A 27732-nucleotide genomic window follows, 5' to 3' on the forward strand; every position below is an offset into this window, starting at 1 on the left:
AACCCTTATATGTGGTACTCTGAAATGCCAGTTAGGCAGCTGAGTTGTTTATTAAAGGAATGTTCCCCAGCAATTGGAAGGCTCAACCACGGCTTGTTACTACATGTTGTGGGTTTGGTCCCCACTGGCGGCAATTTTTTTTACCACTTTAATGCATGTTCTCTTTACCTCATGCTTCCACTAAAAATCTACGTATAATGCACCGTATGCTTTCCTTGGCTTCATTATCTGTTGGCTTCTTATGACTTTGCCTGCAGACTTTTCCAGCCAAGACACGTGTTCACCAACATAATTAGCATTCCAGAAAATGACAAAGGTGCTGTTGTCCCCCCTCGTATTCTAATGCCGGTGATTTTGAACCAACTTGGCCCCAGGTTGGCACTCTCATAAAGCCTGCCAATTATATAACACTACTGTGAGTGAAGAAGTTGGCGAGAGTCAAAAGGCAGCCTCCTTTAACGGCGCCATTTTAACGGTTTTAACAGTGAAACCTGTTGTGTGGCCACCGGATACACCGTCCGGTGGAACAAAGGAGGGCGCTTTCGTGCCGGAGCGCTCGCTGCATAGGTCAGACCGGACTGAGAACGGGGAGGGGGCTCTCTTAATTGACAGAGAATGTATAAACATTGTTTACGAGAAATGATGCAAGAAATGCCCGTTGTGTGGCGCTCGGTACCATACCTCCAGAATCCGAAACTGGGCAAAAGTATGAAATGCACGACACCACAAAACCATACAAAAGTTTCACCTGCTAGGCTCTTCCCGCAAGCTTTGACACAGCCCCGGCCATTATTATTAGCTCAGTGACCAGCAGCTCAGCATACCGGTCTTCAGTGATGCTGGTCTTCAGCAGGCAAATTTTAATACGCCATAGGCTTGCGCGAGTACCACTGTATGCACAGTACACTGTGCACACGAATCTAAAAACAAACCAGCAAAGAACAAAAAAAAACATGCATGATAAGCCATTGACCTGAAGCTTATTTTTCAATTCAAAAGAGGTAACTAGTGGTTATAAAAACTTGGAGAACGCTTGAGCTTCACTCTCAAGAGTAGAATGAGATAGCGTAATTGGACCGTGTTCATATCGCCTTCCGAATCGCCAGCCTGGCTTCGCTTTTCGGTGGATGCCTAAACCGTGCCGCAAGGAAAGCCAAAGTGCGGATGCCCTCCATGATAACCAAGCCTGTGCAGGGGCGTAGCCAAGGGGGGTTGGAACACTCCCCTGAAAATTTTCAATTTTGCTTGCGTATATGTACACACACACGTACAAATGCACACACGAACATACAAGGATTGATTGTTGGGCGAGTTGGTAATTCATGATGAAAGCAAATAGCGCGAAAAAACGTAAGACTAGACGAAGAAGGCTACAGCACAGTGCTACAGAAGGCTACAGTGCTGTAGCCTTCTTCGTCTAGTCTTACGTTTTTTCGCGCTATTTGCTTTCAACACGAACATACATTGAGTATGGTTGAACCCCCCCCCCCCCCCGCAAGAAAACTTCTGGCTACGCCCCTGAGCCTGTGCCACGCTGAAGCACCTCAAGGTGTACGTACCACCAATGGTAAATGGTGTATATAAATAGCTCGCCTTTAGTATGCTAGAGGATTTATGTGGGGTGGCCGAGCGGCTAAATGCATCGTGCCACGGAGCGAGGGGTGGCAGTTTCGAATCTCTAGTCCCACTTGAATTCAAGTTTTTTTTTATTAACTCGCATCTGCCTTGAATTTTCTTTCACGGACGATGCTCACAACCAACGACACCGATGCTGACACTGACACGGAATTTCTGCAAAATGAGCTCTTTTACGCTATTGCGTTAAAACGAAGACGGGGAAGAACAAGCAGGCATGACTTGCAACTAAATGCTTATTGAAGAAGGCTCCCCACAGGCACTGCTGGAAACTTACCTCTGCACTGCAAAGGCTGCAGCTGCACCCCTGGTTTCATATCGATAAGCGTCATTGGCAAGTGAGAAATAAGAATGAATGTGAATATTGTCAAGCTTTCGAACTCGGAAAACAGGGCAACGTGTTGTGAGTGAGTGATCGCTTAATTTTTCTGTCAGATAAAGAATTTGCATTTCTAGATATAGCTGGTGCATGTTGCCTCGATATATTGATCTGTTTCATGGCAATTGCTATTAGTTTATACCACTTTGGCACAGCTGAGATAGCTTAGTTATGCCTACGCTGCTGGTTCATGTGTGTGGAGTTGTGGGCTTTCATCAATAAATCGATAAACATTCAGTTGTAAGTCCAGCACCTGTCCTGTCTTCTTCTTCTTCACTGTCTTTGTTTTATAGTTGCTGGTTTCCCGTTTATAATTTGACGAACAAACTCACCCATCGAGCCACGTTACTCAACTTATTTTTCAAACCTAAAGTTTGTTTTACTTTTCTGTAGCAAAGACGCTGTTTTATTTCTTAAATGTAAACATTTCGACAGAAGTCTGTCTGGCTGGGTGGAAGAATTAAGAAGTTGAAATACCTCCAGCCACAAATTCTTGGAGGAAACCCGACGTTTCGAGACCGGCTTGGTCTCTTCTTCAGGGGTGACTGTGCTGATCAGGAAGGCTTCGTCGCGGCTTGTTTTTGGCTCCGCCTTTCTCTTTCCCTCACGTTCCGGAGGCCGTGCACGTAGATCGGAGGCATTGTTCCGAGGGACCGGTTCACATTCGCAGGTGTGTTCTGGATGTGCCATGACTCGAGTAAGAGCCTCCTTCCCAGATTCCTTTCCGTTTCTATGATGGAAGCGCCCTCGAAGTCAATTTTGTGGTCGTGCTTCTCGCAATGCTCTGCAAGGGCACTGCGTTGCATTTCCATCTTCCTGACGTTGTTTTTGAGTTGGCGCATTCTTTCCGGAAAGCACTTACTCTCGCCTATGTAGCTCGCTGGACAGTCAGCACATGACACTTTGTAGACCACGCCCTGGTGTTGCTCCCGGGATGGTCGATCTTTCGGCCGCGGTAGTAAGCGAGCGAGCGTTGAGGCCGGCTTGTGAACCACCGTGACCCCAGCTTTTCCGAGAACCCTGGCGAGCTGTTCGCTAGTTCCCGGAACATACGGGATGACGACTCGTTGGGCTGGTTTCTTCGATACCATTGTATCCGGTGGGGTGGCCAGCGTGGGAGGAGGGTCGCGTGTGTCGTTCGCAGGTGCGTCTCCGCGGTGGGGAAGCTGATCTCTCGACATGCGGCGTGCCACACGGCGGATGAAAGCTGTCGTGTATCCGTTCTTTCTTAACTCGGCCACGACGTCAGGAAGATGGAAATGCAACGCAGTGCCCTTGCAGAGCATTGCGAGAAGCACGACCACAAAATTGACTTCGAGGGCGCTTCCATCATAGAAACGGAAAGGAATCTGGGAAGGAGGCTCTTACTCGAGTCGTGGCACATCCAGAACACACCTGCAAATGTGAACCGGTCCCTCGGAACAATGCCTCCGATCTACGTGCACGGCCTCCGGAACGTGAGGGAAAGAGAAAGGCGGAGCCAAAAACAAGCCGCGACGAAGCCTTCCTGATCAGCACAGTCACCCCTGAAGAAGAGACCAAGCCGGTCTCGAAACGTCGGGTTTCCTCCAAGAATTTGTGGCTGGATGTTTTATTTCTACATGCTCTTGCTACTATCTCTGACAAGCTAGCTGGAAATCTTGTAGCAAAGTTAATTGTGGCGGGCTGTGTAGTTCTTGCGGGAGAAGCGTACCAGACAAAACACGCTTTAAGGATTCATAATGGTACTGAGCACAAACACAAGACCAGGGAACGACAGGGGCCCTTGTCTCTTGTCTTGTGTTTGCGCTTGGCACCATCAGGAATGGTTTGTTCCAACTAGCCCCCTTGCTTTCTCTGAGGTATACTGAGTACGTACAGCGCAATGGAACAAAGACGAAGACACACAAACGACATAGACCGGCACTGACTTCCAACTGATTTATTAAAAAGCATGAAGGCCGCTTTTATGCATGTGCACATGTTATCAACAACTCAAACGCATCATGGGTGAGCATGCAAAACCTGCATCTCTTGGTCACTTAGATACACACTTGATACCGGATTTCCTAACGTGAGCTGCCTCGATTATTTCTCTTTCTGTCTTTGTTTTTGCATGCTTGATAAAGGTTATGTAATCAAAGTGTGGAGTGCATTTACACTTGTTGCAGTGATCTGCAAGATGTCTGCCTGAATTGATTTTTACATTAAAAAAATGCTCACGTGCTCTGATGTTGAAACATCGGCCCGTTTGCCCAGTGTATTCTTTTCCAGAACTGAGTGGTATCTTGTATAACACGCGAGTCACGCAGTCGGTGTAACGGTGAGCATGCTTCTTTGTGCAGGATTTTTTCTTTTCTTTGGTGAGCATAGAGCGAATCTGACCTAACTTACATGTGGTGCAGAAAACACCACTTTGACGTCATACCTTTGGGCAATCTTCTTAAAAGAAAAAGACAGACGACGACTGCAGGTGATACCATACATCCATAGATTGTCCCACAATCTTAAGAAGATTGCCCATAGGTATGACGTCAAAGTGCTGTTTTCTGCGCCATAATTTAAAGTGACTTGCTGGGATAGGTGGGTTGTTCTTGCATTTGTTAAGAAATGAAAGCGTACGCGTGTTTCCTATGTCACAGCCGTGCCTTGTAAACACACTGGAGGCGCCCCAATGCATGGCGCTCGGAGGTTGCTTTTGCTGCTGCTGCACCAGTTGTTGTCCCGTGACTGCCTGGGGTGGTAGGGGGAACAGTGAGTGCCTCGCAAGTGCCAAAATATAGCGACAGTGCCTACTGTTGTTTCCTAACAATGAGCAGGTCTAGACATAAATTTGCTCTCTGCTGAAAATTAGGGGTGTGAGAATATTCGAAATTTTGAATATTTTTCGAATAGTGTTTGCTATTCGATTCGATTCGCACTGAAATTTTACTATTCGAACCATTCGAACTTCCCAAAGACAAATACATTCAACGTCCGATTAAAAAATACCCCTTCAGATTTTCAATATGCTTCACCTCATTACACTCTCGTATTGCGGCAAAGCCGCCTTTCAAGCTCCGCTACGGTCGAACATAGCCAAAAGACAGTCAACGTTCGATTAGAAGTAGTCCCTAGATTTTCAATATGCTTCACCTCATCACACCCCCGCATTGCGGCAAAGCTGCTTTTCAAGCTCCGCTACGGTCGCAAATGTATTAACTAAAAAAACGCTGGTTCCAACATGGAGCTGAAAGATGTGGCAGAGGTGGGGGCTCAATTAACACTGTTTTGGACCTAAAATACCAAAAATCGGACGCCGAAACATTTTAGCATCCAAGATTTCAGATGTTATTATATATCAATGTCTACGAGACAGATTTGGAACTTCGGACTTGAAGGAAGCACACCCTTGTCCACCACATCAGTAGGGCTTCCACAGAAGTTGAAAGAGGAGGAGAGGCTGAGGAAATGGCATCTTTGCCTACCACATGTAAAGTGTTGTCGGCAACATATGGTTGCACCAAATCATGTACATAAATACAATTTGGCCTCTACATTGCGCTTCAACCTAGCGAAAAGAAACACTTTCATGTTGCTATCTCATAAGAATATGCTTCGGAATCCTCTCCAACTTTTTTTTCTGCAATTTCGCTTCGAATTATTCGAAAAATATTCCATTTGATTCGCACTCACACTTCAATATTCGAATTCGCTTCGCAACCAAAATTTTGCTATTCCCACAGCTCTACTGAAAATGCATACTGTATGTTAATTCATGGTACACAGGTAAGCTTGTCTTCTAAAGAGTAAAGCACATGGGACAGCTACCGATATCTTTTGATAAAGAAGACAACCATTGAATGTAAGAACAGCGCAACAAACAAGGGCTGGTGAAAAACACACACACAGCGCTGGTAGGGCTGCGGGTAGGGCTCAATGCTCTCGGCACTGTGGGTGTGTTCTTTGCCACTCCTTGTCTGTTGCGCCGCTCTGACATTCATGATGTGCTAGCGACATGCCCAAGTTTCCACCCTTCGAGGTTAACCAATGTGATGAATGTTATGTTGCATTGTTGTTGGAATGCATTGGACACGGGACCAGCCCAGTTAAGGGTCGAGGTGGAATTGTCTTTGTTTTAGATATACAGATAGGGGACATGTAACATAGGCAGCTATAGCTCTTAAGTTAGGTCAAGTCCAAAGACGACGCATAGGTGGCAGGAGAATAGGAAGCAACAGTACTGTTGCGTACATATACAGGGTGTTTCACCTTGCAGGAACGAAGGAGCTAAAATAAAGGGGTTAACTGGATGAAACCAACTACATTTGGTTTGCTGTCATGTGTTGCTCGTTAGGGTACATTTTACATTGCACTTGATTATTCAGTTAACTAAAACAAAATATGGAAAATGTTTAATATTTACTATAGGCCAAGTATGTTTCATTACGTTGTAGAAGACATTCCAATTTCCAGAACGACTGATCCGATTTCTTATGGCAATGTACATGCTGCATGGCAATTTTTTGCTGGCACTTAAAGAAACCCTGTGAAGTATGAAATAAAACCATGTAACTCCACTTATGCGCTACAATATTTCAATGCTCTCAACCATGGTTGTAACCATGTGCATGCATTGTTGACCTATCGCTTATCGGGGACACCAGTGCTTCTTTGCTGTGTGCAGCCACCGAAAACGCTGAGGTGTTTGTTGTGAAGCCAATCTGTGCTCATTTCTCACAGTCATGGTGAAACAATGGTAGAAACCGCAGTAGGTCAGGCACACACATGCCAAGCTGTGTGTCTTTCCTCATCAGGAAAGGGCTCCCAAATGTTTTTTTATTAAATCCTTGCTTCTTGTTACATGAGACACCCTGTAAAACATTGAGCACGTAAGCCGAGATGTGCGTCTTCAGAAATTCAATTCTTGCAGAGTGTTACAAACAGTTACAATGAAGGAAAGAATGGGAATTTTAAGGGCTCTTTTTTTTTTTTTTTTTGTCAGACACAATATTGAGAACTAACAGACAATAATGCCAAGGAAAGTATAAGGGATGTCATTTGTAGTAATTGCGATATAAATGTGGACGAAAAGATGACTTGCTGCCGGCAGGCATCGAACCTGCAACCTTCGAATTATGCTCTACCAATTGAGCTACAGCAGTGGTCCACTTCACTGGGTATATCTGTGCATTTCAACCTGGGAGTGTCAGTCAGAGCCGATCGAAGCCGTGGCGGCGAGTGTGGAATACTCCTTTTTCTGCCTGTTGGCGTCGCACGTGATCTTTTTACAAGCTGGCAGCTGACCAATAATCTCTCGCATACCTGTTACGTAATACTAGCAGGCAGAAAAAGACCGCTCCTTATGCTGTGAGTGTGCTGCTGTGCTGTTGCTGTGAGCTGCTGAGCTTAGTGTGCTGCTGAGCTTATGTTGTGAGTGTTCTGTGCAGGCTTGGAGATTTTCTGAACTGGTGCACTTGTTGTTCTAGTTGCCTTTCCTGTTGATGCCATCGTTTCATAGGGCATACTGTTTCAGGTTCCCTGTCGTATCCTCCATGCCAGCACTGGTGGTCAGGTAGCCCACCACATTGATACCCTGCTGAGGCATTTTGAACAGCAAGGCTCTCCTGTTATGATGGGTAAGTACTGACTCGCAGGTCACCAATTCCAGCCTTCTTCTTTAGCGTCTGAAGCTTGTCATCACGGAGTTGTGCTCCTGAATTTATGGAACACGAGAGCAGCGCAGTGCAATAGCCGAGGGTTTTTTTTTAAATGCCTTTGTGGTAGTACTATGGTCAAATCACACTTGATCCTTGATGTAGTCAACATAAATGTAAGGAAGGGGTTCCCGAGCTTCCTGGTCTTGGGGAACCCTAGCAGCTTCTGTGGAACCCCTAATTTTTCTCTTTGCACTCTTGTGCTTTTAGCTTGAGGACAATTCAAACTGGGGTGAAAGCGTGGAGGTGGCCAAATTATTTAAAGCTTTGACGCCACTGCATCAGCCTGTTATCTCTCAAAGGCCATCACTGTTGATGTGGAACACCGACTTTATGACGCTCCTCCCCCTGCATTATGAGTATTAAAGCACTTGCCGACCATACAGTGCGTGCTTCAGGCACTGCGCCGTAAGCAATCTGGTCACGCAAACGAAATGCTGGGTGTAAAAAACCCCATTTTATATCTCGCAAAAAGAGAACGCATGCCAGTTGCACTGCGAAAGGGCCATCACTGCTTGCACTGGTTGTATGGCTGAGCCTAGATGGTCGTGTCGCCCTCAACTGGCACAAAGCAATGCCTATCATTTGTATCAAATTGCTTGTTGTGTATTGGATTACAAAACCAACGTAGGTGCTGTGGCAAATGGGCATGTATAAAAACTGCCACACGAATGTTGACGCACCACGAGTCACAAATAACACGCCCCACAGCCAGTATGATCATTAATTTCTCAGTTTGCAGAATTTCCCCATTTATTTCTGATAACATTACAAACTGCACCTTGCAAGCATGAACTACCAGCACTTTGCCCGCGTTGTCACTTTTGGCTCCTAAATTGCACAAATTTTATGATGTACACTGTGATTACAAGTCTGTAGTGCAGCATAATCCACCAGTGTTCTGCGCAAGGATTTTTTAGACAGAGGATACAGACACAGACAGCACTTGTCTGCGTCTTATTGTACCCCACTGAAAACTTATGTGCTGAACACTAGTGAACTACGTAGCATCAGCTACGTAGTTCTTCTAAAGCTCTTCTAAAGCATCAGCTAGTAGTTTTAACCTATACATTGTTTGGTGCTGCTGCCACTTGGGTCTGACTACTCGCAGACTACCGATAAGCGCATGCTGTGTGCGATGACTTTGTTAGCTGCAAAATGCAATGAAAATTTCCTTGTTTAAGTCCATAAATTAAGTCTTGATGGGGGTAAAACTGAAGCTCACTCTGGAACCCTCCAGAGAACCCAGTTTGAGAACCGCTTATGTAAGAAATTGAATATGAAAAAATTCACCGATGATTACAATACTGCCTAATGCGAATTCTGTGCGCAGCTGTTAAGGTGTTTTGATTTTGCGATAAGTTGAGCACATGCGCATGTGTCACGTGGCATATAGAATGCTTGGTTTTCGCATCTTCGTAACCGTAACGTAGTGAACCTGGTGTCGCCAACTTCCGCTGCCGCTGCCTGACAGAAACGCTGTGCTGGACTATAAAGGGCCCTTAAGAGTCTTCTAGAGCATTCCTCACACAGTGTCGCTTCGACCAACACACATCTTCTCCCAAGCCTCGCAGGTCAACCCACTTTCTCGTGCTCGTGTGCGAGAGGCATGCATTGCGCTGTCACAAGAAGCACGAACAGGCACGAGGCATTGCAGATGCTAACACGCCGTCTCGCTGGAGTCTCACTTTTGCTCTCCTTCGTTCTCGTTCGCTCTATCGGTTATGCCGACGACAACGGTGATGCCGCTCAACACAGGAACGGGCGCCTAAGAGTTGCGCTGTTTCTCATTGATATCCTTGTTTAAATGCTATATATACTTATAAATAATATTGAATATCAGAAAAGTACTAATTTCATATCAGATACCTGAAGTCAGACCTCCGATGGGCATCCTATTTGTCTCCAAAATGTTGCATTGACACTGGGACGCCCCACACGTTTCCACTTGAGTCTGATACAGAAGTATCAGTATGTAGCAAAGAGAAATGTAGGAAGAGAAGCTAGTGGATGAAGGTCTTGAATGCTTGGCTTGAGAGTGCCACTTGTGCTTGTAGTCCATGCCCTTCCCTGACAATTGGCTCAAGCACTGCTGCACACTAAACCTCTCTGCAAGGGGTGGAGGGTGCTGTGCCCTCAAAACACCCATTCTGCAACTACAATCTCATACCCTACGGTTGACAGAGCCTGAATGCGCATTCCAACAAACACCGTTGGTCATGTGTTCTGGTGTGCCTCACCACAGGGTTCCTCGTATGGGACCTATAGGTGGTGCCTTGAAAGCCACAAGCAGTGCCACTTGCAGAGTGGCTGGCATGCAATGTTGGCAGTCTTAGTGAACATTGCTTCGGAAGCTATGGCGGTGCAAGTGCCCATGGCTGGCACATTAGGCGTTCGAGCTGGGCTTAGATATATTATAGTGGAATCTTTCTTCGGGGACGCCACTATGAAGAAAGGTGAAAACATGCATCAAAGCTGTCACATTTTTTACATGAACAAACCGATGGCTACAGCGTTGTCGGTATTGAAGGACATCAGGCTTGCGTCATGCAAGACGCTTACTTTATGACGAACGAGGTAAGTTCTCATTCTTTAATAATAATAATATCTGGGGTTTAACGTCCCAAAACCACGATATGATTATGAGAGACGCAGTTCTCATTCTTTCATGCTCAGAATAACGTTGGTGTACTACACCCTCTACCTGTGTACTTGCAAAATACTCAGATTGCTTAGAATTATAGATGGCTTACGTGAAACTGCAGCAAGTGGCCAAGTGATGTTCCTTTGTTGTGATGGCATCTTCGTGTCATGATGATTCACAGCTGCAAAGTCTCGCGCAATGCCTTGCTTAAGATTGTCGCGCGTTGCAAAAACCTCTTTATTGCTTATGTTGCTATCTGAAACAAATTTTGGCATGCACATCCCTCACTACAGGGTCCACGAACCTTTGTTATTTTTTGCAGACCCTGCAGTTTTGCCTACCCAGCTGCTCTTTGTCCTAACTTGATGTCGCTGCTGTGCTGCTAAGTGTGTTTACGTTATAAATATACTAGGTAACTCAGTTCACTCCTTAATTGATGGTCCTAGCAAATAAATCCTGACAAGCACTGCCTGACCTTGCAGTGCATTCCCAAATTTTGTGAAGGGTAGATGGCGAGTTGGCAAGGTTCGTTACAATGTTCCGTAAACTTTGTGCAGTTTTAAATGCCTTGAATACGTTTCTTTTCACATCAGCTCTATGCAGCAGGAACATTGCGCGAGCTCCTGTAAAGGTGGTGTCTCTGGTCAGTGCAACCACACAGCAGCAGTAATAACATACGTAAACAAAGAGGACACATCAACAAAGATGTCCGTCACAAATGTATGGAAAAGGTCATTGGCAAAGCAGCTTGGAATGTACAACAAGGGAGTCTTGTTTTCTGTGGACATATCTACTAGCGCGAAAAACACAAAGGACGAGGTAAAGACGGCAGACAGGACACAGCGCTAAACTTCAACTGATCTTTTACTTCCACAAGACACAAGAAATCACAAGCTGCGCAGGAGGCTGCGCCACACGGAAGAAAACAGCCAAAAACGCCCCCATAAACGTAACTACATTTTTTTACTTTCACATGCCCTAAGTTGATGAATCGTGTGATAACTAATCCAACGGTTCTATGCGCAGATTACGGTTCAAGTATGCGCACTCCTTGTTGCTGAGGGCCAGCGATGGTGCGCTTACACACCGATCACCCGCTTTTTTATGCAGAAGGCCTCGTAGAAACTCTCTGTCTGATTGCCCTCGCAACCGCCTGAGCACACGAGCGCAGTGAAACTGTGCTTTGCACGCGCACCTTCGGCAATGGTCAGCAAGATGGCCAGCGGCAGCTACGGCACTGACGGATGCCCGGTGTTCCCTCAGACGGTCGTTTAAACAACGGCCCGTCTGGCCGATGTAGCACTTTCCGCACGACAGTGGAATCATATACACCACTGCGACTGAGCATTCCACGAAGCGCGTGACATGCTTTTTCCCACAGGCTCGAGCACCCTCCGTAGCATTCACCATACGGCACATCCCAGAAAGTTTTCTCGGTGCAGTGAAAACAACTGAGACGCCGCATTTCAGTGCTGCCTTTTTGAGGCGGTGCGACACCCTGTGCATGTACGGCACCGGTACAGGGCGCACCTGCCTTGCCTGCTCACTAAGCCCAGTGGTGGGTCGTGCCTGCTTAACCTCTGAAATGAGGCTTTCCGCTACCGACACTATGGTGCCGTCAGGGAAACCGGCGCTTCTCAGCCTATTGACTTGGTGCATTACACTGCTTGCTACCTGGTGCTCACAGGATTGTGCAAGGCGGCTCGAAGGCTATTCACTGCTATTCCCCTTTTGACAGTTTTAGAGTGGGCCGAATTATAGTTGAGGATTGGTTTCTTACTTCGCGGGCAATATGCCCAGCAGAGTGTACGTTCCTTAAAGCTGATGCTGAGATCAGAAATTGTAAGCACCCCATCGACTGGCATCTCATGTGTAAACCTTAGGACCCACCACAAGAACATGTTTTAAAACGCTTCGAGCACATCATCACTTGAACCGTAATCTGCGCATAGAACCGTTGGATTAGTTATCACACGATTCATCAACTTAGGGCATGTGAAAGTAAAAAAATGTAGTTACGTTTATGGGGGCGTTTTTGGCTGTTTTTCTTCCGTGTGGCGCAGCCCTCCTGCGCAGCTTGTGATTTCTTGTGTCTTGTGGAAGTAAAAGATCAGTTGAAGTTTAGCGCTGTGTCCTGTTCTGGCCCGTCTTTACTCGTCCTTTGTGTTTTTTCCGCGCTAGTAGATATGTCCACAGTTAATTCGCACCAACTAGCCCAACTCACTTCTCTAATACTGCTACTTTCTAGTACATTGGGCCCTGTTCTTCCGCCTTCTCTTTGTGTTGATCCTTCAGTGACTCTAGTCAACCTCATTGCCATTACTACGTGTCGTGCGCGGGTTCTCTCCTTTGCCCTCAACCACCGTCTTGTGCCATTGGAAGTTCGTGCTCTCTTCACCCCTTGCGCCCCTTCAGCCAGCCATGCCAGAAGAATTACGAAGATCATGCGGTCTGAACTGTGGCGTCAAGTTCGCCACTTTCAGCTTTGCCTCCGGGTCTTCACAGAGTCTCAAGTGAGTGGACGCAGTAACGGGGAGGCCGTGTTCCGCAGAAGAAGCCGTGAGGCAACGAACGTTTGCAACTTTCTTTGGGAGAAGTGGGTCCCTTCACTGAATGCTTGGAAGAAGTGCAACAGAAAATCAGCTGCAGCTGCTGCGCCTGTAACCACGTTCGAGTGCTCGGTTCCTGCCAAAGTTCATGATGTGTTAAATATGGGCCAAAGTTCAGCAATGAGCCTAATGTTACACCTGTATCTTTGATCGGGCTTGTAAGAAACATTGCTTGCCGTGCTGCGGATGACGAGCAGAATAGATGTGTATCTGAGGGTGTAGATTGCCTGCCTCCCATTTGTCGCTATGATAGGGCGCCGGAAAATGCGCTTAGAAATTCGGTTAATTACCTAAAAGCAAATGACCTCGCATTGCTCGTTTCGGATAAGGAGGGTGGGTTTGTAGTGCTCCCAACTCAGCGTATCGTGAAAAAGCAAGGGCCGCAGTAGATAAGAACTTCGTCCAGTCCAAATGCTCTTTAGCACAGCTGAAGAAGAAAGCCTTAGCGTTGTGCAAGGATATGAATCTAGAAGGACTTAGGAAGTGCATATCAGGGACGAAGAACGACATGTTGGGGCTGTTCTTCTCTGCCAAGACGCACAAAGAAGGGATGCCGTTCAGGTCGATTGTAACAGAAAAGGCTAGCTGGCAGGGTGAGCTTTCGAAGTTCCTTCAAAAGCAACTTAATGTTTTGAGAACTGATGATCCTTTTCTCGCATCTAATTCAAATTCGGTCATTCATTACTTGTCAGAGCATGAAAAAACGGGGGAGCGTTTTTTCGCTTTTTCAGTAGACGCAGAAGACCTTTTCTACTCTATTCCGCAGGATCATCTAATGAACGTGGTTAGGGACCGCGTAGAGGAATTTGGCCCTGTTGCCTTTCAGAACTTTTCGGGAATATCTATTGACAATTTTCTGGAAATGCTTAGATTTTACCTCTCTTCTACAGTTGTTGATTTTAACGGTGGTGCCTTTGTGCAGAGGGATGGTATATGTATAGGCTCACGCATAGCACCAGTTTTAAGTGATTTGTTTTTATCCGATTTTGACAGGAAGTGAACGCATGTGTTGACAAAACTTTTGTCGCAAAGATTTTTAGATATGTCGATGATTTCCTAATTTTAATGACAGGCCTCGAAATGGATGCTAAGGATGCAGTCGTGGATGATGTGCTCGAAGCGTTTTAAAACATGTTCTTGTGGTGGTCTAAGGTTTACACATGAGATGCCAGTCGATGGGTGCTTACAATTTCTTGATCTCCGCATCAGCTTTAAGGAACGTACACTCTGCTGGGCATATTGCCCGCGAAGTAAGAAACCAATCCTCAACTATAATTCGGCCCACTCTAAAACTGTCAAAGGGGAATAGCAGTGAATAGCCTTCGAGCCGCCTTGCACAAATCCTGTGAGCACCAGGTAGCAAGCAGTGTAATGCACCAAGTCAATAGGCTGAGAAGCGCCGGTTTCCCTGACGGCACCATAGTGTCGGTAGCGGAAAGCCTCATTTCAGAGGTTAAGCAGGCACGACCCACCACTGGGCTTAGTGAGCAGGCAAGGCAGGTGCGCCCTGTACCGGTGCCGTACATGCACAGGGTGTCGCACCGCCTCAAAAAGGCAGCACTGAAATGCGGCGTCTCAGTTGTTTTCACTGCACCGAGAAAACTTTCTGGGATGTGCCGTATGGTGAATGCTACGGAGGGTGCTCGGCCTGTGGGAAAAAGCATGTCACGCGCTTCGTGGAATGCTCAGTCGCAGTGGTGTATATGATTCCACTGTCGTGCGGAAAGTGCTACATCGGCCAGACGGGCCGTTGTTTAAACGACCGTCTGAGGGAACACCGGGCATCCGTCAGTGCCGTAGCTGCCGCTGGCCATCTTGCTGACCATTGCCGAAGGTGCGCGTGCTAAGCACAGTTTCACTGCGCTCGTGTGCTCAGGCGGTTGCGAGGGCAATCAGACAGAGAGATCTACGAGGCCTTCTGCATAAAAAAGCGGGTGATCGGTGTGTAAGCGCACCATCGCTGGCCCTCAGCAACAAGGAGTGCGCATACTTGAACCGTAAATCTGCGCATAGAACCGTTGGATTAGTTATCACACGATTCATCAACTTAGGGCATGTGAAAGTAAAAAATGTAGTTACGTTTATGGGGGCGTTTTTGGCTGTTTTCTTCCGTGTGGCGCAGCCTCCTGCGCAGCTTGTGATTTCTTGTGTCTTGTGGAAGTAAAAGATCAGTTGAAGTTTAGCGCTGTGTCCTGTCTGCCGTCTTTACCTCGTCCTTTGTGTTTTTCGCGCTAGTAGATATGTCCACAGTTAATTCGCACCAACTAGCCCAACTCACTTCTCTAATACTGCTACTTTCTAGTACATTGGGCCCTGTTCTTCCGCCTTCTCTTTGTGTTGATCCTTCAGTGACTCTAGTCAACCTCATTGCCATTACTACGTGTCGTGCGCGGGTTCTCTCCTTTGCCCTCAACCACCGTCTTGTGCCATTGGAAGTTCGTGCTCTCTTCACCCCTTGCGCCCCTTCAGCCAGCCATGCCAGAAGAATTACGAAGATCATGCGGTCTGAACTGTGGCGTCAAGTTCGCCACTTTCAGCTTTGCCTCCGGGTCTTCACAGAGTCTCAAGTGAGTGGACGCAGTAACGGGGAGGCCGTGTTCCGCAGAAGAAGCCGTGAGGCAACGAACGTTTGCAACTTTCTTTGGGAGAAGTGGGTCCCTTCACTGAATGCTTGGAAGAAGTGCAACAGAAATCAGCTGCAGCTGCTGCGCCTGTAACCACGTTCGAGTGCTCGGTTCCTGCCAAAGTTCATGATGTGTTAAAATATGGGCCAAAGTTCAGCAATGAGCCTAATGTTACACCTGTATCTTTGATCGGGCTTGTAAGAAACATTGCTTGCCGTGCTGCGGATGACGAGCAGAATAGATGTGTATCTGAGGGTGTAGATTGCCTGCCTCCCATTTGTCGCTATGATAGGGCGCCGGAAAATGCGCTTAGAAATTCGGTTAATTACCTAAAAGCAAATGACCTCGCATTGCTCGTTTCGGATAAGGAGGGTGGGTTTGTAGTGCTCCCCAACCTCAGCGTATCGTGAAAAAGCAAGGGCCGCAGTAGATAAGAACTTCGTCCAGTCCAAATGCTCTTTAGCACAGCTGAAGAAGAAAGCCTTAGCGTTGTGCAAGGATATGACTCTAGAAGGACTTAGGAAGTGCATATCAGGGACGAAGAACGACATGTTGGGGCTGTTCTTCTCTGCCAAGACGCACAAAGAAGGGGATGCCGTTCAGGTCGATTGTAACAGAAAGGCTAGCTGGCAGGGTGAGCTTTCGAAGTTCCTTCAAAAGCAACTTAATGTTTTGAGAACTGATGATCCTTTTCTCGCATCTAATTCAAATTCGGTCATTCATTACTTGTCAGAGCATGAAAAAACGGGGGAGCGTTTTTTCGCTTTTTCAGTAGACGCAGAAGACCTTTTCTACTCTATTCCGCAGGATCATCTAATGAACGTGGTTAGGGACCGCGTAGAGGAATTTGGCCCTGTTGCCTTTCAGAACTTTTCGGGAATATCTATTGACAATTTTCTGGAAATGCTTAGATTTTACCTCTCTTCTACAGTTGTTGATTTTAACGGTGGTGCCTTTGTGCAGAGGGATGGTATATGTATAGGCTCACGCATAGCACCAGTTTTAAGTGATTTGTTTTTATCCGATTTGACAGGAAGTGAACGCATGTGTTGACAAAACTTTTGTCGCAAAGATTTTTAGATATGTCGATGATTTCCTAATTTTAATGACAGGCCTCGAAATGGATGCTAAGGATGCAGTCGTGGATGATGTGCTCGAAGCGTTTAAACATGTTCTTGTGGTGGTCTAAGGTTACACATGAGATGCCAGTCGATGGGTGCTTACAATTTCTTGATCTCCGCATCAGCTTTAAGGAACGTACACTCTGCTGGGCATATTGCCCGCGAAGTAAGAAACCAATCCTCAACTATAATTCGGCCCACTCTAAAACTGTCAAAAGGGGAATAGCAGTGAATAGCCTTCGAGCCGCCTTGCCACAAATCCTGTGAGCACCAGGTAGCAAGCAGTGTAATGCACCAAGTCAATAGGCTGAGAAGCGCCGGTTTCCCTGACGGCACCATAGTGTCGGTAGCGGAAAGCCTCATTTCAGAGGTTAAGCAGGCACGACCCACCACTGGGCTTAGTGAGCAGGCAAGGCAGGTGCGCCCTGTACCGGTGCCGTACATGCACAGGGTGTCGCACCGCCTCAAAAAGGCAGCACTGAAATGCGGCGTCTCAGTTGTTTTCACTGCACCGAGAAAACTTTCTGGGATGTGCCGTATGGTGAATGCTACGGAGGGTGCTCGAGCCTGTGGGAAAAAGCATGTCACGCGCTTCGTGGAATGCTCAGTCGCAGTGGTGTATATGATTCCACTGTCGTGCGGAAAGTGCTACATCGGCCAGACGGGCCGTTGTTTAAACGACCGTCTGAGGGAACACCGGGCATCCGTCAGTGCCGTAGCTGCCGCTGGCCATCTTGCTGACCATTGCCGAAGGTGCGCGTGCAAAGCACAGTTTCACTGCGCTCGTGTGCTCAGGCGGTTGCGAGGGCAATCAGACAGAGAGATCTACGAGGCCTTCTGCATAAAAAAAGCGGGTGATCGGTGTGTAAGCGCACCATCGCTGGCCCTCAGCAACAAGGAGTGCGCATACTTGAACCGTAATCTGCGCATAGAACCGTTGGATTAGTTATCACACGATTCATCAACTTAGGGCATGTGAAAGTAAAAAATGTAGTACGTTTATGGGGCGTTTTTGGCTGTTTTCTTCCGTGTGGCGCAGCCTCCTGCGCAGCTTGTGATTTCTTGTGTCTTGTGGAAGTAAAAGATCAGTTGAAGTTTAGCGCTGTGTCCTGTCTGCCGTCTTTACCTCGTCCTTTGTGTTTTTCGCGCTAGTAGATATGTCCACAGTTAATTCGCACCAACTAGCCCAACTCACTTCTCTAATACTTGTTTTCTGAAATATGCACGCCTAAGCACCCAGATGAAGATCTGGTGAGGCTTCCCGTTTATAGAGCCATCATTATAACTGCTACTTGGGCATCATGTTGCACCGAGAAGAAGTCGTGGAGAACTCTGTTGTCTAAGGAAGAACGCAATAACATTGCTAAACAGACCAGCCTGCAGAGTGGATGCCCATAGTGGCATTGTGAGAAGGCACTGAGAATTTCAGTGAGCTCCTAGGCTCACAGAATAAACTTGAACTGGTACAGCACATCATGGGAAAAGAAGGAACTAGACCGCTGGCTTCCAACTGGCTTGGCAAACTGCATCAAATATAGTCTTGTGCAAGCACACTAATGCACCCGAGCGTCACGCCGAGAAGAGACACACTCTTGCAACGTCATGACAAACTTTGATAAACACAAAGGTTAATGAAATGGTCTTCCTTAATCAGGCGAACAATTTATGAAACTTTCTTCCATGATGTCGTGATGGTGCCGTCTCCTCTTGCAGTGATGTAGTTTGCCAATGAAAGCCAGTTGGAAGTTAGCACGCTGTCTTTTTGTCTGGCCAGCTCGGCCGTTTCTTCTTTTTTCGTGATGCGCTGTACCAGTTCAAGTATGACAAACCAACTTGCCCAATCTTCAACTCTTGTCACAGAGTAAAGACACGCCAAGTGGACTTTCAAAGCTTGGCAGAACAACTGGTGATGCCACAGTCCTTCAAAAGCACTGTGTGTGCATATTGTGTGGCAAAGGTGCCAGCCGCACGAAAAAAGCACGTGTCAAAAGTGGGGCACAAGGTGATTCAAATGGGGCTTGTCATCAGCACTGCACAGCGGTGGTCGTGCTGTAGTCCGCTTGCTGTCAGCACTTAGCCTGTCCTGTTGTTCACGCTGTTTCTCATTTTCTGTCGGCGTGTACCAACCAGGCTGCAGGCACTCTTCTATCTTCTTCTTCACTCTCCCATTGTTTGTATAAACCTTCTGGTCGCTGCGTCGTGCAGGACACGTCTGTGTACCTTTGCAATGAGGAATTCGGCACTACCGCTGGAAGTTCTTTGACATTTTGGTGGTTTGAAACCGTCATAGGGACATGCGGACACGATGTGCTGGATTCTTTGGTCATAGAGGCCTGGCATCAAATGCGGTTCTACTCAGACTGCTTTTATGCTGTCATTCGGTCGGTCGATCGGGTCGGGTCAGGTCGGGTTGGTATTTAAAATCAAAATATACGTTTGGAGCGCAAAGCCCTTATAGAAAATAGTACAAATATAAGCTCTGTAAGTGCAAAGGTTATGCAATGGTCGGTCGGTCAAGTCGGGTCGGGTCGGGTCGGCATTTAAAATCGACATATACATTTGGAACGCAAAGCCTTTGTAGAATAATAGTACAAATATGAGCTCTGTAAGTGCAAAGGTTATGCAAAGGTAGGTGGGTCGGGTCGGCATTTAAAATCGAAATATACGTTTGGAACGCAAAGCCCTTATAGAATAATCGTACAAATATAAGCTCTGTAAGTGCAAAGGTTATCCCATCAGCGTTTTACCCGACAAGTATACGCCCCTCCCGACAAACGCCTAACAGGAGAGGAGGCAATAAATTGGAGAAAAATTGAAACTGGGGTTTATCCCCACTTAAAAAGATTACACGCCATGTTCCCTACGTGCTATCGAAGTTCCTGCCCCTGGTGCGGAGGAAGCCCTACACTCTACCACATTACCTGGGGCTGCTCTAAACACCCCCCACACCTGACACACACAGGCACGATACCAACACACACGTTGGAGCAGTGGGAGGCGCGACTGTCCAGCTCAGACCTGGCCGATCAGCAAGCGCTGATCGACCAGGTTGAACGGGCGGCCAAGGCCAGTGGGGCCCTCGACTAGGGCTCCCCCCAAAAGAATTTTTTATTGTAAATAAAGTTTATCTCTCTCTCTCTATGCAAAGGTCGGTCGGTGGGCCGGGTCGGCATTTAAAATCGAAATATACGTTTGGAACGCAAAGCCCTTATAGAATAATAGTACAAATATAAATGTAAGTGCAAAGGTTATGCAAAGGTAGGTCGGTCGGGTCGGTCGGTAGGTCGGGTCGGCATTTAAAATCAAAATACACGTTTGGAACGCAAAGCCCTTATAGAATAACATTACAAATATAACTGTAAGTGCAAAGGTTATGCAAAGGTCGGTCGGTCGGGTCGGGTCGGCATTTAAAATCGACATATACGTTTGGAACGCAAAGCCCCTATAGAATAATAGTACAAATGTGAGCTCTGTAAGTGCAAAGGTTATGTACTATCGCGCTCAGTATGACCTACATCATGCGAGCGCGTGGCCGAGCGCTCTGCAAGGTTGTACAGTTGCGCCGATCATGGCATATTTTCGAGTTATCGGGAGAGAGTTTGGCTGTCCCTGCGAGCGCGCATCGCCTCCACTTGCTTTCACCCTCGCCCTCATTTTTGCCCTGCGGTGATATCAGCCAATATCAGCTTCAAAAATAATAACTTCGAGGGTGAAAGCAAGCAAGTGGGGGTGATGCGCGCTCGGACGAGCAGCTAAACTCTCTCCCGATAACTCGAAAATATGCCATGATCGGCGCGCCACTGTACAACCTTGCAGAGCGTTCGGCCACGCGCTAGTATGATATGTAGCTCATACTGAGCGCGATAGTACATGCATACCAAAATATAAACACTAGTGCCTATCATGCCACCGCGCGAAGCAGTTTCTCGACGCGGTGAAACAAAGGTTGGCTCATTGTGCGCTGGCTTTTCGAAAATATGCATCCACGCATACTTCTTTGTGTAGTTGCATATCTCTCTGACGACTTCTACGGTGAAAAAGAACACGAAGAAGCCGCCGCGCGGCACTCCGGAGCGCCAGGTCAAGGTCCACTCCGCGCCGTCTTCGCGAAGAGAGCTGCGCTCTTTCTGCAGCCGGCGCCAAATGCTCCTGCCCGAAAGAAGTTGACACCTTGCAGATAAGAGCTGTGGCCTTTGGTACGCACCGGCTATGTTTACATCGACGCGCGGCAGCGATAAAACGGCCCGACGAGAGTACGAAACTTACCGGCGGATAGCTGCTGATCTTCAGGGTGGTTTGACGCACTTTCGCCGTCCGTGCCGAAGTCTGACGAATCTAAGTCGTCTTCCGTGTCTGTGCTGCTACCATCGTCCAGAGATTCCCGCTCAGATTCATCGGAATCCGTCGCAATTCGCCATTTCCGTGGAGCACCCGCGAGCGAAGTCGATGCCATGTCTGAAACAACGAGCGCTCACCTACCCGACTGCGAGCGAGCTTTAAATCTTCCTCTCTTTCTTTGTTTCTCTTTATTTCTCTCCTTCTTTCTTGCTCTCTGCTTTTTCTGTCTCTTATTCGTGCCTCTTCTTTTCTGTATCCTTCTGTCTTTGTGTGCCTTTCTGTCGTTATTTCTACATCTTCCTGTCTCTCCTTCTTTCCTCTCTTTATTTCTGCCTTGCTGTCTCTTTTTCGTGTCTGTTCTTTCCTGTATGCCTTTCTGTCGTTATTTCTACATCTTCCTGTCTTCCTTCTTTCCTCTCTTTATTTCTGCCTTGCTGTCTCTTTTTCTTGTCTGTTCTTTCCTGTATGCCTTTCTGTCGTTATTTTCTACATCTTCCTGTCTCTCCTTCTTTCCTCTCTTTATTTCTGTCTTGCTGTCTCTTTTTCGTGTCTGTTCTTCCTGTATGCCTTTCTGTCGGTATTTCTACATCTTCCTGTCTCTCCTTCTTTCCTCTCTTTATTTCTGCCTTGCTGTCTCTTTTTCGTGTCTGTTCTTTCCTGTATGCCTTTCTGTCGTTATTTCTACATCTTCCTGTCTCTCCTTCTTTCCTCTCTTTATTTCTGTCTTGCTGTCTCTTTTTCGTGTCTGTTCTTTCCTGTATGCCTTTCTGTCGTTATTCTACATCTTCCTGTCTCTCCTTCTTTCCTCTCTTTATTTCTGCCTTGCTGTCTCTTTTTCGTGTCTGTTCTTTCCTGTATGCCTTTCTGTCGTTATTTCTACATCTTCCTGTCTCTCCTTCTTTCCTCTCTTTATTTCTGCCTTGCTGTCTCTTTTTCGTGTCTGTTCTTTCCTGTATGCCTTTCTGTCGTTATTTCTACATCTTCCTGTCTCTCCTTCTTTCCTCTCTTTATTTCTGTCCTTGCTGTCTCTTTTTCGTGTCTGTTCTTTCCTGTATGCCTTTCTGTCGTTATTTCTACATCTTCCTGTCTCTCCTTCTTTCCTCTCTTTATTTCTGCCTTGCTGTCTCTTTTCGTGTCTGTTCTTTCCTGTATGCCTTTCTGTCGTTATTTCTACATCTTCCTGTCTCTCCTTCTTTCCTCTCTTTATTTCTGTCTTGCTGTCTCTTTTTCGTGTCTGTTCTTTCCTGTATGCCTTTCTGTCGTTATTTCTACATCTTCCTGTCTCTCCTTCTTTCCTCTCTTTATTTCTGCCTTGCTGTCTCTTTTTCGTGTCTGTTCTTTCCTGTATGCCTTTCTGTCGTTATTTCTACATCTTCCTGTCTCTCCTTCTTTCCTCTCTTTATTTCTGCCTTGCTGTCTCTTTTCGTGTCTGTTCTTTCCTGTATGCCTTTCTGTCGTTATTTCTACATCTTCCTGTCTCTCCTTCTTTCCTCTCTTTATTTCTGCCTTGCTGTCTCTTTTTCGTGTCTGTTCTTTCCTGTATGCCTTTCTGTCGTTATTTCTACATCTTCCTGTCTCTCCTTCTTTCCTCTCTTTATTTCTGTCCTTGCTGTCTCTTTTTCGTGTCTGTTCTTTCCTGTATGCCTTTCTGTCGTTATTTCTACATCTTCCTGTCTCTCCTTCTTTCCTCTCTTTATTTCTGCCTTGCTGTCTCTTTTTCGTGTCTGTTCTTTCCTGTATGCCTTTCTGTCGTTATTTCTACATCTTCCTGTCTCTCCTTCTTTCCTCTCTTTATTTCTGTCTTGCTGTCTCTTTTTCGTGTCTGTTCTTTCCTGTATGCCTTTCTGTCGTTATTTCTACATCTTCCTGTCTCTCCTTCTTTCCTCTCTTTATTTCTGCCTTGCTGTCTCTTTTTCGTGTCTGTTCTTTCCTGTATGCCTTTCTGTCGTTATTTCTACATCTTCCTGTCTCTCCTTCTTTCCTCTCTTTATTTCTGTCTTGCTGTCTCTTTTTCGTGTCTGTTCTTTCCTGTATGCCTTTCTGTCGTTATTTCTACATCTTCCTGTCTCTCCTTCTTTCCTCTCTTTATTTCTGCCTTGCTGTCTCTTTTTCGTGTCTGTTCTTTCCTGTATGCCTTTCTGTCGTTATTTCTACATCTTCCTGTCTCTCCTTCTTTCCTCTCTTTATTTCTGCCTTGCTGTCTCTTTTTCGTGTCTGTTCTTTCCTGTATGCCTTTCTGTCGTTATTTCTACATCTTCCTGTCTCTCCTTCTTTCCTCTCTTTATTTCTGCCTTGCTGTCTCTTTTTCGTGTCTGTTCTTTCCTGTATGCCTTTCTGTCGTTATTTCTACATCTTCCTGTCTCTCCTTCTTTCCTCTCTTTATTTCTGCCTTGCTGTCTCTTTTTCGTGTCTGTTCTTTCCTGTATGCCTTTCTGTCGTTATTTCTACATCTTCCTGTCTCTCCTTCTTTCCTCTCTTTATTTCTGCCTTGCTGTCTCTTTTTCGTGTCTGTTCTTTCCTGTATGCCTTTCTGTCGTTATTTCTACATCTTCCTGTCTCTCCTTCTTTCCTCTCTTTATTTCTGCCTTGCTGTCTCTTTTTCGTGTCTGTTCTTGTCCTGTATGCCTTTCTGTCGTTATTTCTACATCTTCCTGTCTCTCCTTCTTTCCTCTCTTTATTTCTGCCTTGCTGTCTCTTTTTCGTGTCTGTTCTTTCCTGTATGCCTTTCTGTCGTTATTTCTACATCTTCCTGTCTCTCCTTCTTTCCTCTCTTTATTTCTGCCTTGCTGTCTCTTTTTCGTGTCTGTTCTTTCCTGTATGCCTTTCTGTCGTTATTTCTACATCTTCCTGTCTCTCCTTCTTTCCTCTCTTTATTTCTGCCTTGCTGTCTCTTTTTCGTGTCTGTTCTTTCCTGTATGCCTTTCTGTCGTTATTTCTACATCTTCCTGTCTCTCCTTCTTTCCTCTCTTTATTTCTGCCTTGCTGTCTCTTTTTCGTGTCTGTTCTTTCCTGTATGCCTTTCTGTCGTTATTTCTACATCTTCCTGTCTCTCCTTCTTTCCTCTCTTTATTTCTGCCTTGCTGTCTCTTTTTCGTGTCTGTTCTTTCCTGTATGCCTTTCTGTCGTTATTTCTACATCTTCCTGTCTCTCCTTCTTTCCTCTCTTTATTTCTGCCTTGCTGTCTCTTTTTCGTGTCTGTTCTTTCCTGTATGCCTTCTGTCGTTATTTCTACATCTTCCTGTCTCTCCTTCTTTCCTCTCTTTATTTCTGCCTTGCTGTCTCTTTTTCGTGTCTGTTCTTTCCTGTATGCCTTTCTGTCGTTATTTCTACATCTTCCTGTCTCTCCTTCTTTCCTCTCTTTATTTCTGCCTTGCTGTCTCTTTTTCGTGTCTGTTCTTTCCTGTATGCCTTTCTGTCGTTATTTCTACATCTTCCTGTCTCTCCTTCTTTCCTCTCTTTATTTCTGCCTTGCTGTCTCTTTTTCGTGTCTGTTCTTTCCTGTATGCCTTTCTGTCGTTATTTCTACATCTTCCTGTCTCTCCTTCTTTCCTCTCTTTATTTCTGTCTTGCTGTCCTCTTTTTCGTGTCTGTTCTTTCCTGTATGCCTTTCTGTCGTTATTTCTACATCTTCCTGTCTCTCCTTCTTTCCTCTCTTTATTTCTGCCTTGCTGTCTCTTTTCGTGTCTGTTCTTTCCTGTATGCCTTTCTGTCGTTATTTCTACATCTTCCTGTCTCTCCTTCTTTCCTCTCTTTATTTCTGCCTTGCTGTCTCTTTTTCGTGTCTGTTCTTTCCTGTATGCCTTTCTGTCGTTATTCTACATCTTCCTGTCTCTCCTTCTTTCCTCTCTTTATTTCTGCCTTGCTGTCTCTTTTTCGTGTCTGTTCTTTCCTGTATGCCTTCTGTCGTTATTTCTACATCTTCCTGTCTCTCCTTCTTTCCTCTCTTTATTTCTGCCTTGCTGTCTCTTTTTCGTGTCTGTTCTTTCCTGTATGCCTTTCTGTCGTTATTTCTACATCTTCCTGTCTCTCCTTTCCTCTCTTATTTCTGCCTTGCTGTCTCTTTTTCGTGTCTGTTCTTTCCTGTATGCCTTTCTGTCGTTATTTCTACATCTTCCTGTCTCTCCTTCTTCCTCTCTTTATTTCTGCCTTGCTGTCTCTTTTTCGTGTCTGTTCTTTCCTGTATGCCTTTCTGTCGTTATTTCTACATCTTCCTGTCTCTCCTTCTTTCCTCTCTTTATTTCTGCCTTGCTGTCTCTTTTTCGTGTCTGTTCTTTCCTGTATGCCTTTCTGTCGTTATTTCTACATCTTCCTGTCTCTCCTTCTTTCCTCTCTTTATTTCTGTCTTGCTGTCTCTTTTTCGTGTCTGTTCTTTCCTGTATGCCTTTCTGTCGTTATTTCTACATCTTCCTGTCTCTCCTTCTTTCCTCTCTTTATTTCTGCCTTGCTGTCTCTTTTTCGTGTCTGTTCTTTCCTGTATGCCTTTCTGTCGTTATTTCTACATCTTCCTGTCTCTCCTTCTTTCCTCTCTTTATTTCTGTCTTGCTGTCTCTTTTTCGTGTCTGTTCTTTCCTGTATGCCTTTCTGTCGTTATTTCTACATCTTCCTGTCTCTCCTTCTTTCCTCTCTTTATTTCTGCCTTGCTGTCTCTTTTCGTGTCTGTTCTTTCCTGTATGCCTTTCTGTCGTTATTTCTACATCTTCCTGTCTCTCCTTCTTTCCTCTCTTTATTTCTGCCTTGCTGTCTCTTTTCGTGTCTGTTTCTTATCCTGTATGCCTTTCTGTCGTTATTTCTACATCTTCCTGTCTCTCCTTCTTTCCTCTCTTTATTTCTGCCTTGCTGTCTCTTTTTCGTGTCTGTTCTTTCCTGTAATGCCTTTCTGTCGTTATTTCTACATCTTCCTGTCTCTCCTTCTTTCCTCTCTTTATTTCTGCCTTGCTGTCTCTTTTTCCGTGTCTGTTCTTTCCTGTATGCCTTTCTGTCGTTATTCTACATCTTCCTGTCTCTCCTTCTTTCCTCTCTTTATTTCTGCCTTGCTGTCTCTTTTTCGTGTCTGTTCTTTCCTGTATGCCTTTCTGTCGTATTTCTACATCTTCCTGTCTCTCCTTCTTTCCTCTCTTTATTTCTGTCCTTGCTGTCTCTTTTTCGTGTCTGTTCTTTCCTGTATGCCTTTCTGTCGTTATTTCTACATCTTCCTGTCTCTCCTTCTTTCCTCTCTTTATTTCTGCCTTGCTGTCTCTTTTTCGTGTCTGTTCTTTCCTGTATGCCTTTCTGTCGTTATTTCTACATCTTCCTGTCTCTCCTTCTTCTCTCTTTATTTCTGCCTTGCTGTCTCTTTTTCGTGTCTGTTCTTTCCTGTATGCCTTTCTGTCGTTATTTCTACATCTTCCTGTCTCTCCTTCTTTCCTCTCTTTATTTCTGCCTTGCTGTCTCTTTTTCGTGTCTGTTCTTTCCTGTATGCCTTTCTGTCGTTATTTCTACATCTTCCTGTCTCTCCTTCTTTCCTCTCTTTATTTCTGCCTTGCTGTCTCTTTTTCGGTCTGTTCTTTCCTGTATGCCTTCTGTCGTTATTTCTACATCTTCCTGTCTCTCCTTCTTTCCTCTCTTTATTTCTGCCTTGCTGTCTCTTTTTCGTGTCTGTTCTTTCCTGTATGCCTTTCTGTCGTTATTTCTACATCTTCCTGTCTCTCCTTCTTTCCTCTCTTTATTTCTGCCTTGCTGTCTCTTTTTCGTGTCTGTTCTTTCCTGTATGCCTTTCTGTCGTTATTTCTACATCTTCCTGTCTCTCCTTCTTTCCTCTCTTTATTTCTGCTTGCTGTCTCTTTTTCGTGTTGTTCTTTCCTGTATGCCTTTCTGTCGTTATTTCTACATCTTCCTGTCTCTCCTTCTTTCCTCTCTTTATTCTGCCTTGCTGCTCTTTTTCGTGTCTGTTCTTTCCTGTATGCCTTTCTGTCGTTATTTCTACATCTTCCTGTCTCCTTCTTTCCTCTCTTTATTTCTGCCTTGCTGTCTCTTTTTCGTGTCTGTTCTTTCCTGTATGCCTTTCTGTCGTTATTTCTATTCTCTCCTTCTTCCTCTCTTATTCTGCCTTGCTGTCTCTTTTTCGTGTCTGTTCTTTCCTGTATGCCTTTCTGTCGTTATTTCTACATCTTCCTGTCTCTCCTTCTTTCCTCTCTTTATTTCTGCCTTGCTGTCTCTTTTCGTGTCTGTTCTTTCCTGTATGCCTTTCTGTCGTTATTTCTACATCTTCCTGTCTCTCCTTTTTCCTCTCTTTATTTCTGCCTTGCTGTCTCTTTTTCGTGTGTTCTTTCCTGTATGCCTTTCTGTCGTTATTCTACATCTTCCTGTCTCTCCTTCTTTCCTCTCTTTATTTCTGCCTTGCTGCTCTTTTTCGTGTCTGTTCTTCCTGTATGCCTTTCTGTCGTTATTTTACATCTTCCTGTCTCTCCTTCTTTCCTCTCTTTATTTCTGCCTTGCTGTCTTTTTCGTGTCTGTTCTTTCCTTAGCCTCTGTCGTTATTTCTACATCTTCCTGTCTCTCCTTCTTTCCTCTTTATTTCTGCCTTGCTGTCTCTTTTTCGTGTCTGTTCTTTCCTGTAGCCTTTCTGTCGTTATTCTACATTGCTGTCTCTCCTTCTTTCCTCTCTTATTTCTGCCTTGCTGTATCTTTTTTGTGTCTTGTTCTTTCCTGTATGCCTTTCTGTCGTTATT

General features: G+C 45.7%; 1 protein-coding gene across 3 annotated transcripts in view; it reads left to right on the forward strand.

Annotated features, from left to right (window-relative positions):
• The window catches only part of LOC119402456 (ufm1-specific protease 1), a 91648-nt gene that overhangs the window by 15742 nt on the left and 48174 nt on the right, over positions 1–27732 (forward strand). For all 3 annotated transcript variants that reach the window (XM_037669611.2, XM_037669609.2, XM_037669610.2), the window contains exon 4: positions 7509–7611. In XM_037669611.2, coding sequence (XP_037525539.1) covers positions 7509–7611 — 103 coding nt within the window. The remainder of the gene's footprint in view (positions 1–7508; positions 7612–27732) is intronic.

This window comes from Rhipicephalus sanguineus, chromosome 8, assembly GCF_013339695.2.
Source record: "Rhipicephalus sanguineus isolate Rsan-2018 chromosome 8, BIME_Rsan_1.4, whole genome shotgun sequence".
NCBI lineage: Eukaryota > Metazoa > Arthropoda > Arachnida > Ixodida > Ixodidae > Rhipicephalus > Rhipicephalus sanguineus.